Genomic DNA, 14,677 nt, shown 5'->3' with positions numbered 1-14,677 from the left:
GGGGTGTTTTTTCAGAGGACAATGAGTTAAAAGCCGCTAGGAAATGTTGTTTAAGGGTGGCAAGAAAAGTTTTATAGTAGCAGGTCGTCAGGCCATCAGGACCTGGGCTTTTCCCGGGTTTCATATGTTTGAGGGCCATGTCAAGTTCCTGAGCTGAGAGGGGAGCATTTAAAGAAAGAGCGTACTCCGAAGAAATAGGGGCTGGGGCGTATGCGCTTAGAAATTGATCAATTAAAAGTTTTCTATGGGCCCGATCCTCCTGAGGCGAGTTGTCTTGAAGGTTATAAAGTTTGGAATAGTACTGAACAAATTGTTCAGCGATCATGTGGTTGGTTACTACTTTATTGCCCTTTGGGTCCGTGATGGAATGAATGGTTCTAGCGGCGTGTTGTTTTTTTAGTGCTCTAGCTAAAAGTTTACCCGACTTCTTGCCATATTCATAGAAAAATTTACGGGAAAGCATGTAGTTTCTTTTAATTTGGGAGCTTAGAATTTGGAGTAGTTCCTGCCTCGCCTGCTGTAAGTCAGTGAGTACATTGTGAGCTAGTGAAAGTTTATGGGCCTTTTCTAGGGATTTAATACGATTGGAAAGCTGGGATATGGTGTTATTTCTTTCCCTTTTTCCTTTTCGCCGACGCGGCCATAAATTCTCCCCGAATTGTACATTTATGGGCCTCCCAGATCGACATGGGGTCCATCGTAGAGGAATGATTCTCCGTGAAGTAGTTGGTCAGTTTTTCCTGAAAAGAAGTTGCCATTGCTGGATCTGACAACAAGGAGGGATCTAATCACCAAATCGGTGGAGTGTGTGGGTTGTCGGCAATCTGCAGGGTCATGGAGACCGGATGGTGGTCAGAGATATACATGGCTTCTATGGATGCAGAACAGAGGCAAGGTAAATCTCTTTTGTGTGATGAATAGGTAATCCAACCTGGAGTACCGATTGTGGGGAGTTGAAAAAAAGGAGTAATCCCGCCCTTGGGGATGCAGTGTGCGCCAGGAATCATGCAGACAAAGCTCATGTAAGTGCGACTTAATAGCGCGTAATGCTTTGTGAGAGAGGGAGGAAGTGCCAGTAGAGGAATCCTGGATCGGGTTGAGAGGAACATTGAAGTCTCCCCCTAGGATGAGCATGCCTTCCTGGAAAGGAGATAGTTTGGCCAGGGTTGACTTAAAAAAAGCCGGCTGTCCAGTGTTCGGTGCATATACATTAGCTAAAGTGATACGTTTGTCTGCCAAACTGCCTTTCACAAAGATAAATCTGGCCTCGGGGTCCACCATGGTCTCATCAATTTGAAAAGGGCAATTTTTAGCTACAAGGACCGAAACACCTTTAGATTTCGCGTGGGGATTGGGGGCGTGATACACCAGTGGGAAACGGTGGTTAGAGAGTTTGGGAATGGAGTTGGATTTAAAATGGGTTTCTTGTAGTAGCACTAAGTCTGCTTTGCATTTGTGAGCAAAGAGCAGAACTTGGGACCTCTTTTCGGGGATGTTGAGACCTCTCGCGTTTAGGGAGACTATCTTGAGTGAGTCTCGAGTATTCAATTTGGGTTTGGGGGACATGTTTTAAGTGGGTGAGCGCCTTATAAGGTGTGAGAAATGGGGTATGGAGCTCGCAAGCGCACACTATTCGGAATTGGGGGCTAACCAGAGCGATGCTATGAGAACTTGGCCTGGGGGAATGATGGGTTGCTAACTAAAATTATGGAGGATAGGAAACCGGAGTCCCGCCGCGGGGAATAAAGGATGAGCTTGAAATGGGGAAAAATGTGGATACAGCGTAAAAAGTTTATAGAATGTGTTCAAAATCAAATAGCAAAAAACAAATTTAGAAATAAGGTAAAATGGGACAGGTCTACTATGGGGGAAAACACTGAAGGATAAGAGTACCGTAAATAGTACGAGGGACTCTCTGAAAGTGAGCCGGAGAAATGCAAGTCCTGCTTGCACTTCCACAACAGGTCACAGGGATGGTCCCTATAACTAGTGTCCGGAGACGGTCGGTGGGCAATTAAGGCGTAAGGTTCAATAAACTTATGTATGAAAGTACCACCGTGTGGGATGAGAGCCTGAGGCTATCGAAGGTAGGAAGTAGAAAATAAAAAGGGAAGGACATCTTTTAGCCCGCTGAGTGAGGAATTAAAAGGGGATCCTGGACACCCTGGGATCCTGCAGTTAGGGAGGCTAAAGGAGAGACTCAACCGAGACATATACCTATAGGACTTATGTATACAACACCAGCCTCCTACCCTCTATTAAAGTATAACATGAATCGTCCTATGGTGTATTTGTCACTAAGAGATTAGGAGGTAGTTAGCTCAGTCTAATGTAGCAAACAGGGGTGAAAACTCGTATTCTTCGCTAAGATAGAGCCAGAGCTCCCTATATATAGTCTAGGCCTGCAGCGTCCGCCAAAAAGGTAGGCTGTATTATAGATACACATACACAGGGACTACCCTCAAAGTCTAGATTATATATAAGCGTGAGGTAGGGTTTGGAGGGGAACTCGACCACCCTGCCGGGTGAACTTATTGGTAAGGCATTCAGACACCTTGCAGTTCAAACTAGTACAGAAATAATAAACAGTAAAAAAAAGAAAGAAAAATTGGAAGAGATCAGCAGGGGAACCTATGTTCCCTTCAAACTGTCGGGACAGCTGCCGTGAAGTGGTTCAGCTGCTCTCTCCTCAACAAATAAAGCATAATCACTTCATCTACCGACAAGATAACAGTAAACCAATATTAACTATTAGAAACAGCGTGTAGGCTCTCCGTAAATCGCAACAACTGGGGTAGCAGTTCTAATACAGAGTAAAGTCTAGATCCTAGATCATCCTCACTGAACCTGCAAGGGTGAATAAAAGGACTGCACTCCAATCTATGCATGTGAGGAGATTACTTTCTGCCCCCAGAATGAATCAACCAACCCCATACTATAAATGAATGACAGGGGTCTAAATAAAAACAAGAAAATGAGAATGAGTAGGAAACAAAAAAAAAAACCCCCCACCCCACCCCCAGATTTCTGGTTAAATAACTACATATAACTATGCATCTACGGGAGCAATCATAACCGTAGTACTCTTATTCTTTGTCACCATAAAGCTAAAGCAAAGATTATAAAATTAAAATCAAAACGTAGGCTGTTATATGTAGAAAAGTTCACCCAATGACAACCTCTGCACCCACCAAAACAGACAGTTACCGGACAAAACAAGTGAAAGGAGTCATCTCGACCAGGGGTTGTGAAGCTCGCGGTGAGGCTGTTCTCAACTTAGACTTAACCAGATCGTGAGCACTGGCAGCCTATCCGAGCATGCAGGCGGCATGTAGATACAGTCCTCGTATCATATAATGACAAAACAATGTCAGTGGCGGTGCTCGGGTAAACATCTGGTAAGACAGGTCGGATAACGTAGGTGGGTGTGAAGTTGGTATCATGAAGAACAGAACGGTGAAGGTAAATAATCATCAGTCTGTTAAGAACCGTTTGCAACAAGGGAGTGAGAGTGAGGTAAAATCATAGAGAAAAAAGGGAGCGAGAAGTAGGCATAGACAGTAGGGGAATGAAGGGGAGCAGCTAGAGAGATAAGTAAGAAGGCTGAGAAGCAGAGCAAGTGGAGAAGGAAAAAGTGAGTGAGGAGAGAGCAGAGAGAGGAAGATCAGCAAACCGGACATCGCGTTAACGAGCAGGATCGGGCTTAGCGATCTCGACGGGCTCTCCTGGAATTAGGTGCTCTTTGAGGAGTAGCGTCCGAATCCACTCCGTGCCGGTTAAGATGAGATCTGGGTTCCGATGGGGATCGGCGTCTTCTGTATCGAGAGCGTTGGTAGTCCATGGGCTCTGCGGAAGGTGCTGTACACCTGGTAGAAGGAGGGCGGAATTCGGCATACCAATCCGGTACATCCGTGAATGGGATGTCTAGCGATTCGCAAAAGTGCTGTAAGTCCTCCGGTACTCTTAGCAAGGCGGATCTTCCCCCAGATGAAGCTGACAGCGCAAAGGGGAACCTCCAGCGGTAAGGGATGCCTTTGGCGCGAAGCGTATCCAGAAGAGGGCGGAGTTCCCTGCGCCTCTGCAAAGTAATGGAGGACAAGTCCTGGAATAAAGTAAGAAGGGTGCCATTGTAAGTGATCGGTTCGGTAGCCCTTCGCGCTCTGTTCAGGATCTCCTCTTTCAATTCGTAGTCGACTACACAACACACAACATCCCGGGGAGGGTCTGAATCTTTGCCTTTCGGACGTAGGGCTCTATGAACCCGCTCTATATCGATCAGGCTGTCAGGAGGCCGCTCTAGGATTTTGTTAAACAGGCCTATAACTTCGGCTTTGAGGTTGTCGGAATCTGACGATTCTGGAAGGCCTCTCAGACGAATGTTGTGGCGTCTGCCACGATTGTCCAGGTCCTCTGTGTGTCGGTTAAGGTCACGAAGCTGTAGAGTATGTGTGTCGATAAGCTGGCATGCCTTCTTCAAGACCGAGGAGAGTGCGGATGTGGTTTTTTCCACATCTTGTATGCGAGTCAGGGCTGCCGTAAGGGACACTCTAATGTCCGCAGCTACGGATCTCAGGTCGTGGAGGCTCGGTTGGTGGTGGTGGGTGAGAATTACCTCATCCGTCCTCGGAGCATTCCTCTGCGAAGGACTGGCGCGTCTTGCGGCCTGTGCAGGCTGTCCTCGTGAGGCGGCCATATTGGAGGTATAGGAGCGGAACATCTCGGGTATATTCTGTTGGTTCCTGCCGGTCTAGTCTCGTCTCTCGGGGATCGCGATCGGGAAGCCGATGAACTGCGGGAAGAGGTTCCCATGATTTCAGGCAGGTTAGAAGGGTATAAGCCTCCGTTAGGTGCCGAATGATGTCCTCGTCAGCGGGAGCTATCAGATTAAGCTGCCATCTTCGACAGAGGTCAGGCCACGCCCCTTATAATATACAATTTTTATTCATAAATTACACAATGTACATAATATTACCAGGAAGTGCAAATGGGCAAAACAATGTCCTCCTGGTATATTAATAAATAAACATATATACAGAACAAAATGTGATTAAAACAATGCTTGTCCTATATCACCCACACCTGATGCATTTCCAGTTGCTGATAATTCAGAACCTTCATCAGGGGTGAACAAACTTGATGATATAGCAATCTAGTGAGGTGTAAGTTCGAGGATCAAAATGCCTGCCATTTATAAAAATATAAATATGTCTGAAGAGTACTTCAAATACTATTGAGATGTCAACCAAGTACAGGATGTCCTGCAAATTACTTCCAGATCAGTTAGACGGATTCTATGGCAAGGTGGGTTTTTGTTTCTATGTGGAACATTAATTGGAACAAACAATGGCTATCTGGATGTTTCAAGTCCACCTTCATGTGTGTGTCAAGCTGAATTAGCATGTATATGACTTGCACCCAGGGTTGCCTTGTCCCATTCCCAGGAAATAAGCCCAAAAGGAAAACTGGAAGCTGTAGTCCAACCACAAATTACAAACGGCAAAGCAGTCCTCTATGTGCAGCGTATGGATGGCCTGACTCTTGCATTGCTTGCCCATCCCCTGTTCTGTTTCTGGATAAGTTGCATAAAGGTAAATGCAATGGCCTTATTCAGACAGAGAAGCAATGATGTGCAGATGCTGGAACGTGTAGTCATCAGGTTAAACCTTCCTAGTTAGGTCAGGACCTATACATTAAGCAGTATTGCTTGTTTTAGGCCTGGTAATGTTTTAATTTTACCGGATTATCCAGAGGAAACCCACACAGGCACAGGGAGGACATGCAAACCTCCAGGCAGGTTGCCCTGTGGTTGGGATTCGAACCATTGACCGTAGTGCTGCCAGGCGGACGTGTTAATCACTTGGCCACTGTTTGATTGCATGAGTCGGTTCCATACAGTGTACAGTGACCATACACAGCTGAATTGAAGTAGGTAAAGTCTAAATTCCAGTATTCCTAACCATGCATTTAATAATCGCAGCAAGGGACTATGCCTGCATGGTCAGTCCTCCACTATGAGCCATGAACAAGCACAGAAACTTACTTTATATTAGGGAATTGCCCAGTAGATGGCAGTATTGTCGTAGGTTTTTATCCTTGCGAAACATGTTCTATTGGGTGATACTTGTGCATATCCCTGTGCTGTACCTGTAATCTATAAGGGACACTTGTACATTATCCACCTTCTGTTATGTCTTTTACTGAAAAAATATCAATATTATCCTGAAATTGTTCTGCAGTATAAATAGCATTGATGGCCTTTGTTTATTGGCTTCATTTTCAGTCCACTTGCATCAGTGTGTGCCCTTTTGTAACACAATGGTATGGAATAGAATTATTACGTATCATCTGCACGTGGAAAACATTTTGAAAAGCATTTTTTTTACCTATTTTAGCATCTGTTTTTTTGTTTTTTTGCTATTTTGTGTTTAGCTGGGCTGGTTAAAGTCCAAAGCAAATATTTATTATATTGCAGCTTATTGCAGCTTACCAATTCTTAGATGTAATGGCTGTATTAGTTTCATTTCTTCTAGTTTCATCTGGTGAACTAGCTAATAAGTCTGTTTCTCAACAGAACAAGCACTCTTGCAGTTACAGGGGTGAGACAAACCATTTACCACTGACAGGGGGGCTTACAATTATCTGATTTTATTTATGTAAAAGGGAAGCAAAAGGTACACAGCCGCAGATGAGCTCACTCTAAGCACTCCACAGACACCTTTCATTTGGGTGCGGAAGCAGCTTGCAGTTACAGCAAACCACCTTCTTCTTCTTTTTTTTTTTTTTTTTGGGATAATGGTTTTATATAAATAAGAAGTGAGGAAGTGTCCGGACGGCTGCACTCCAAAGTGATCCATTTTATTGAAGATCTCAATACAGTGATACAATAGTGTATGGCAGAAAACACAGTGGGGGACTGAAAACCTTTTCAGTCCCCTACTGTGTCTGTTTTCTGCCTTATACTATTGTATGATTGTATTGAGATTTTTGATAAAGTGGATCATTTGAGTGCGGCCATCCGGACACTACTTTGCTTCTTTTTTTCAGTGGGAAAAATAATTATTTTATCCCCTGCAGATTTTGTTAACGTTTTTTCCACTTACAAAGATTTTTTATCATAGGTATATTTTAAATGATAGAGACAGAATATCAACCAAAAATCCAGAAAAAACACATGAAACAAATGTTATAAATTGAGTTACAGTTCAGCGAGTAAAATTAAGTATTTGATCCCCAAGCAAAACATGACTTAGTACCTGGGGGAGAAACCCTTGTTGGGAAGCACAGAGGTAAGACATTTATTGCAGTTGGTGATCAGGTTTGCACACATCTCAGGAGGGATTTCGAACCACTCTTCTTTAGATTCTCTAAATCCTTAAGGTTTCTTGGCTGCCACTTGGCAACTTGAAGTTTCAGCACCATCCATAAATTTTCTATAGGATTAAGGTCTAGAGACTGACTAGGCCACTCCATGACCTTAATGTACCTCTTCTTGAGCCACTACTTTGTTGCCTTGGTGGAATGTTCTGGGGGATTGTGGAAGACCCATCCGTGACCCATCTTCAGTATTCTGGCTGAGGGAAGAAGGTTCTCATCCAAGATTTTACAATATATGACCCCATCCATCCATTGGCCCCTCAATGCGGCAACGTTGGCCTGTACCTTTTAGCAGAGAAACAGACCCAAAACATACTGTTTCCACCTACATGGTTGACTGTAGGGATGGTGTTCTTAGGGTCATAGCATTTTTCTTACTCCAAACACGGCGAGTCGAGTTATTGCCAAACAGTTTTGGTCTCATCTGACCACAGCACTTTCTCCCAATCCTTCTAGGAATCATTTTGATGTTCATTGGCAAACTTCAGACAGGGCTGTACATGTGTCTTCTTGAGGACAGGGACCTCATGGGTGCTGCAGGATTTCATTCCATGGTGGCGTATTGTGTTACCAAATGGTTTGTTTGGTGACTGTTGTCCCAACTGCCTTGAGATCTTTCACAAACTCCTCCTCCTGTAGTTTTGGGCTGATCCCTCATTTTTCTCATGATCATCCCCCCCCCCCATGGGGAAAAGCTTACATGGAGCTCCAGATCGAGGGCTGTTGATGGTTTAGTATTTCTTCCATTTGCAAATAATCGCTCCAACAGTTGTCTTCTTCTCACTAAGCTTCTTGCTGATGGTCTTGCAGCCCATTCCAGCTTTGTGCAGGTCTACAATCTTGTCCCAGATGTCCTTTGACAGCTCTTTGGTCTTTTCCATTATGGTAAAGTTTAAATGGAAGAAAGATTCTGTGGACAGGTGTCTTTTATACACATAACGCATTGTCATTAGGAGCACCTTCTTAAATTGACAGGACTAATCTGTGTACCACATGAGCACATATTGTAGCCAGTCTGTGGGAGCCAGAATTATTGTTGGATGGTAAAGGATCAAATACTTCTTCTTTTACTTACTGAACTGCAACTCAGTTTATAACATTTGCATCTCTTTCTTTTTTTTTTTTTTTTGGTTGATTATTCTATCTCTATCATTTAAAATACACCTATGATAACAATTCTAGACCCTTCATTTCTTTGTAAGTGGGCAAACTTACTAAATCTGCAGGGGATCAAATATTTTTTCTCCCCCTACTGTATATAAAACCTCTATCCTAAAATGTATTTTTTTATTTTTTTGCTGTAACTGATTTTAAAGTATTAGCTGGAGTTAAAATCCCCTAGAATAGGGGTGCCCAACCAGTGGCCCGGGGATGCAGATGGCAGATTGACAAGCCCAGATCATGGGTTGCACACCCACCATCCCAGAGCATCTGTGTTGTTAATGAAGCCGGTAAAGCAAGCAGCTGTGGAGCAGAGCTGTATAAACTAATGCTTCCTGTATAGCGCCATCTCTTGCCACAGGCGGAGTGATACCAAATGCACTCTGCCAGGGACGGCAACAGCAGGCGATACCTTAAAGCGGAGGTCCACCCTAAAGTGGACCTTCCGCTCATCGGAACCCTCCCCCCCTCCGGTGCCACAATCGGCACCTTTCAGGGGGGAGGGGGGTGCAGTTACCTGGATAATCCAGGTAACTGCACCCACTTCCGGGATAGCTCTCTGCGGAAAGGGGCGTAACTTACGCCCCTTTCCGCAAGTGCCCGCCCCTTCCCGCAAGTGCCCCGCTGCCTGCTGGGAAACGCACAGATCCCAGAGGCAGCGGGGACCGTCCTCATTGCGCAGCGCGGCTCGCGCATGCGCAGTAGGGAACCGGGAAATGAAGCCGAAAGGCTCCATTTCCTGATTCCCATACCCAAGATGGCGGCGGCAGCACTCTAGTGTCGATCTAGAGATCGGGTTCGGGTGCCGACATCGCGGGCGCGCTGGACAGGTAAGTGTCACTATTTTAAAAGTCAGCAGCTGCAGTATTTGTAGCTGCTGGCTTTAAAAAAAAAAAAAAAAAAAAAACGCGGAGTCCCGGTGGACTCCCGCTTTAATGGAAGTGTATATATGGGCATATTTGCGCAGTGGTTACTGGGCTGCTTTTAAACTGATCTGCAGGTGCAGTGCACCTTCAGGTTACCTGCACTGAGTCATAGACTTCTGTTATTATCTGCGGGTTTGGTGAGCTTTCAGAAAGTGCACCACACCTGCAGGATATAATAGAAGTCTATGAAAAAGTGTAGCTAACCCACAGGAAAGACACAGGTGCACTGCGCTGCATTAGTGTGAAAGGCCCCTTTCACACAATCGGTCCAACTAAATCGAACCCTCCATTCACCTCTATGAAACAGCAGATGTAAACAGATTTGTGGCCTTTTACACCCGCCTATCTCCAATCTGATTTCGCAAAAAAAAAAAAAAAAAAAACGAAGGGGATCAATCCTCTTCCGTCTCGGCAGATCGGAGGACCCGTAGAGTGGGCTGTGTCCGTGTCCAATTTGCACGGACCTGTCATCCGCCTGCTCTCTCATTGTGGCCCACGACCGGTTACCAAGTCGCTTAAGTGGCCCTCACTCTTCAAAAGGTTGGGCACCCCTGCCCTAGAATGTCAATGTTGCTGTCCAAATGTGCTCTCTGTTCTCCTTCATCCAGAGTGGTGTCTCTCTAATACAGGCCTTTTCTCACTGTTCATTAAATATGTTCTTAAATTTGGCAGCTTCTGAGGTCATTGTTGGGGTGAATAAATACCAACTGGAAAAGGAAGAGTCTGTGGAGGTCCTGGCTATCGATAACACGTCTGTCCGCAACCTGCAAATTGAGAAGCTCAAAAAGGTATGTGAAAAGGGAGCAATAGCGGGTAACAGAACTAAAACTCCAGCCTAATAACAAAAAGGCATGATATGGCTAAAATGTTTAAAAAAAAAAATTGAAATTACAGGGGTCTCTGGACACCCGTGACTCTCACACACACTATAAAATCAGTAATAAAGGTGTGGCAATCGCAAATATGTAAACATAAAGCAGAACCAAATAAATGGTCCCCGGACACCCCCCTATGGCTCAACCGGCTCCTTGTAGAATTCCATACTATCCCTGAACCAAGCATATGGGCAACAAGGAGCAAGGTACTTGACCATATATGTAATGACGGGGCTATCCTTCCCTTTAATACTCTCTAAGAGAATTATGAATTACCCAATTTATTATTTCTATGTCATCTGCAGCTCAGACACGCCTTCTCTTCCCAATTTGGGTCTCGACCATTATTAATCCTTCACTCAACTCTAGAATCCCTACTCCGGAATGACGAGCTGGTAAAACTGCTATTCACCATATATAAGGCACTACTACCATCATTTAGCTTGGAGAGTTTTAAGATCAAAATGCATTGGAGGGTGGACTTTCATGAGCTAGATACAGAGGATTGGGAGCATATGTGTGAATACCCTTTTCTTCAATTAGTGCCGGTAAAGGACCGCTTAATTCAGTTTTGGATTCTACAATGGGTATATTTAACACCGCAACGCTTGAATAAAATTGATCCTGGGGCCTATCCTAGATGTTGGAAATGTGGTAATCTAGAGGCAGGTTTTTGTAATATGTTGTGGTCTTGTCCCAAAATGCACTGTTTCTGGAAGGAGGTAATGCAGTTTATAGCCTCGCTGTTAACAATCTCAATCCCGCAGGTTATATCTGGTGCACCGCATAGCAACCAAGACCCTCATAGGACTTTTGCTCTTTTATGCCTGTAAAGCAATATTGCTAACATGGAAACAATTGGGCTCGTCCCCCTCTCTGAACTCTTGGAAAGCCCTGGTCAACTCTGCAATTCCGTTATATAAAGCCACATATCACTAGGTGTATTGCTAAATTTGACAAAGTGTGGAAAATATGGCTTGACTTTATCTCCACTAATGTTGCTCAAGAATGCATGGAAGGTATATCTGATGCAAATTAACTACTCCCTCCATGCTAACTCCTGCTAAGACCCTCATGATACCCTTATATTGAATCCCCTGGTATTCTAGGCCAGGCTTTCTCAACCTTTTAACCATAGAGGAACCCCAAAAATAATTTTCATGTCTCGAGGAACCCTTACTAAAACCAAATCATCAGGGCTTAATAAGAACAATGCTCCTTATATTAGTGGTCATAGGAAGAATGTCTCCCTTAAAGTGGTGTTTAGAAAGCCACCCTTAAAGACAGCTAAAAAGATATTTGGTGTCGTGCTGCTGGCTTTGCTAAGTGGTGCTGAACCTTGAACTCAGTAGGCATCATCAAATGGGTGGTTCATCAGCCACAGCTCAAGGAACCCCTAGCAACCTCTGAAGGAACCCCAGGGTTCCACGGAACCCTGGTTGAGAATGGCTGTTCTAGGCCTAGTACCAATGTTCCCTCTTGGGGAAACCTCATCCCCATTGAAGGAGGGTAGCACATTCTCCTTCCATAAATTTTTATCTACTTTGAAATGAACCATGCAAAGGGTAGGGCAAAGCAACAGGTGTGTGTGTTTTTAGCTTTAAAAGAAAAAAAAAATTCAAGAAACGCACTGCAAGGATTGACTGCTCGTTTAGGTCTAGAGGGCATGGAAAAGTAGATTGACTTACCTGTTGCTCTGTGCTGCTATACCAGTTCCTGTATTCTGACAAAATGAGCAACCTGGCAGAATGTGCAACCTGCGCCACTTCCTGTGACGTGAAATCAGCTGTATTGCTGTGTGTGTGTGTGTGTGTGTGTGTGTGTGTACATATATTATATAAAGTTAAGTACATAAGCTCACTTGATTGCTATAATTAGTTTGCTAATTCAAAACAGGGTTTGGTGTAGCAAAATGTCCGCTGGCTGCATGCTTACTGTAGGTGTGATGAGGTTGAGTGGAAGGTCTTGCCAAGCCCATCTTGGTACAGAATTTCATAAGTGCGTGTTTCAGTTTTGCCGTGCTCATGCGCAGTAGTCGGTCGTGCATTTTGGGGGCAAATTCCTCTGTGCACTGACGTCGGCCACTGAAGGAATGTATGACGCGTTGCGCATGTGCAGTATCCAATGAAATACTCATATAATATACGGCTGTATATTAAATTGGGTGCTGAAATGACCATCGGCTGAAACTGAATGCAATCATGATAAGATAATGTCACCAGGATCACCTTAAATGGGTCCTAAACTTTAAACGCAGTTTGGCAATGCAGCTGACTTCTGACGTGGATTGCACATTCTGCCAGGTTGGTCATTTTGGCACAACACCTGCAGCAACTTCTCCACTATGTGCCAGCTGTCTAGGTTTCTGACATCGTCAAGGCCAATGCAAGTTCATATGGTGCTGAGGGATAAGTGAATGGGCTGCATGAATGAATGAATGGGCTGCAAAATCACATCAAATGGGAACACACAGAAACACTGCATTCCTGTGCGATTCAGGTGTGAACCGTCCCTTAGAGTTGCATAGAAACATAGCGTTAGAGAAGCAACAGCAGAAAAAAAACATTAACCAACCAAAACTGCCCCCTTTTTTCATTATTTATCTTTTTTTATATATTTGTCTGAGGATAGACCTATATTTTGTCCCAATCTTCTTTAACCACTTAAGTCCCGGACCATTTTGCTGGCCAAAGACCAGAGCACTTTTTGTGATTCGGCACTGCGTCGTTTTAATTGACAATTGCGCGGTCATGCAACGTGGTTCCCAAACAAAATTTGACGTCTTTTTTTTTTTTTTTTTTTTTTCACAAATAGAGCTTTCTTTTGGTGGTATTTGATCACCTCTTTGGTTTTTATTTTTTACGCTATAAACAGACTGCCAATTTTTGAGAAAAAAAAGCATTATTTTTTACATTTTGCTATAATAATAAATATCCCCCCAAAAATATATAAAAAAAATAAATAAATTCTCCTCGGGGTAGGCCAATAGGTATTCTTCTACATATTTTTGGTAAAAAAAGTTATAGTGTCTACAAAATAAGGGATAGTTTTATGGAATTTTTATTAATCATTTTTTTTTTTTTTTTATTAGTAACGGCGGCGATCAGTGATTTTTTATTTTTTTTTTATTTTTTTTACCGTGACTTCGACATTATGGTGGACATATCGGACATTTTTGACACATTTTTGGGACCATTGTCATTTATACAGCAATGGATGCTATACAAATGCACTGATTTCTGTGTAAATAACACTGGCAGTAAAGGGGTTAACCACTAGGAGGCAGTGTAGGGGTGGGGTTAAGTGTGCAGTGGGGAGTGTTTCTAACTGGGGTGGGGTGGGGCGTGCCACGTCACTGATCTCTGCTCCCGGTGATCGGTGACACTGTCACTAGGCAGAAAGGGGAGATGCTTGTTTACATCAGCATCTCTCCAGTCTTCCTCTCCGTTCGACGATCACGGGTATCACTGCGGACATAGAGTCCGCGGGACCCGCGACCCGACTCGCAGAGCTTGCCTCGCGCATGCTGCCTCTTAAAGGGCAATGCACAGGTACCTTCTGCCGCAGTATATCTGTGCGAGGCAGTGGTTAAATTCACCTACTATTTACTGACATTTTACGTCTGCTGGAAGTCTGTTCCAAACATCAATTTCTCTTTCTGTAAGATAGTACGTTAAGGTTAGTTGAACTCCCCTCCCTACTAGCTTGAGGTCATGTCCCCCATGTTCTTGCTATTGACTTCATATTGAAAACACTGGTTAGTTGTGAATATGTGGCCATATAAGCTCAATAATGTTGTGAGCATTCCTTCTCCCTTTTGTTAGGGTTTCAAGGTGAGGAATGCCCTGGCCTCAGTTGATTGGGTGCCGATTTGGTGGTAGCGACAGCCTGCTTTCAGATTCAGTCCAAGTCTATGTTTGGTCTCAACCCCTGCTTAAACTAAACTAAGGATCTATATAGAAAAATCAGGACATCCTACCTCCTTGCTGATATCCCCTCTGATGATATAAATTACATTTTTGTAGAGGAATCAGCACCTCCTACCCCCTTTTGGTAACCCCTCTAGTGATATAAAGAAGTATATAGAGGAATCGGGACCTCCTTCCTCTTGGTGTTGATCCCTCCAGTGCAGGCATGCCCAAAGTCTGGTCCGTGTTCCGGTTCCAGACAGACCGCCTGGTAATTTTGACATGGATATCTTTTGTGGCCCCACCAAGGAATCCCCGAGCACCGGGGGCCACAAAAGATGTATATGCTGGCTGCCTTGGAGGGGACGGGGAGGGGGCAGGACGAGTGCCGTACATACAGGAGAATTTCCTGTTTACACGGCAGCCTCTGTAA

At 44.2% G+C, this 14,677-nt stretch overlaps 1 protein-coding gene across 1 annotated transcript in view; it reads left to right on the top strand.

The window, feature by feature from the left end:
• The window catches only part of MMUT (methylmalonyl-CoA mutase), a 134,164-nt gene that overhangs the window by 18,949 nt on the left and 100,538 nt on the right, over window positions 1–14,677 (top strand). The window contains exon 8 of the mRNA XM_077488958.1: window positions 10,134–10,249. Within this exon, the coding sequence (XP_077345084.1) occupies window positions 10,134–10,249 (116 nt within the window). The remainder of the gene's footprint in view (window positions 1–10,133; window positions 10,250–14,677) is intronic.

The sequence above is a fragment of the Lithobates pipiens genome, unplaced genomic scaffold (assembly GCF_037356315.1).
Source record: "Lithobates pipiens isolate NorthernLeopardFrog02 unplaced genomic scaffold, aLitPip1_a1.2 Scaffold_18, whole genome shotgun sequence".
In the NCBI taxonomy this organism is placed as follows: Eukaryota; Metazoa; Chordata; class Amphibia; order Anura; family Ranidae; genus Lithobates; species Lithobates pipiens.
The sequence above is the reverse complement of the archived record's forward strand: the minus strand, read 5'-3'. Positions and strand labels throughout refer to the sequence as shown.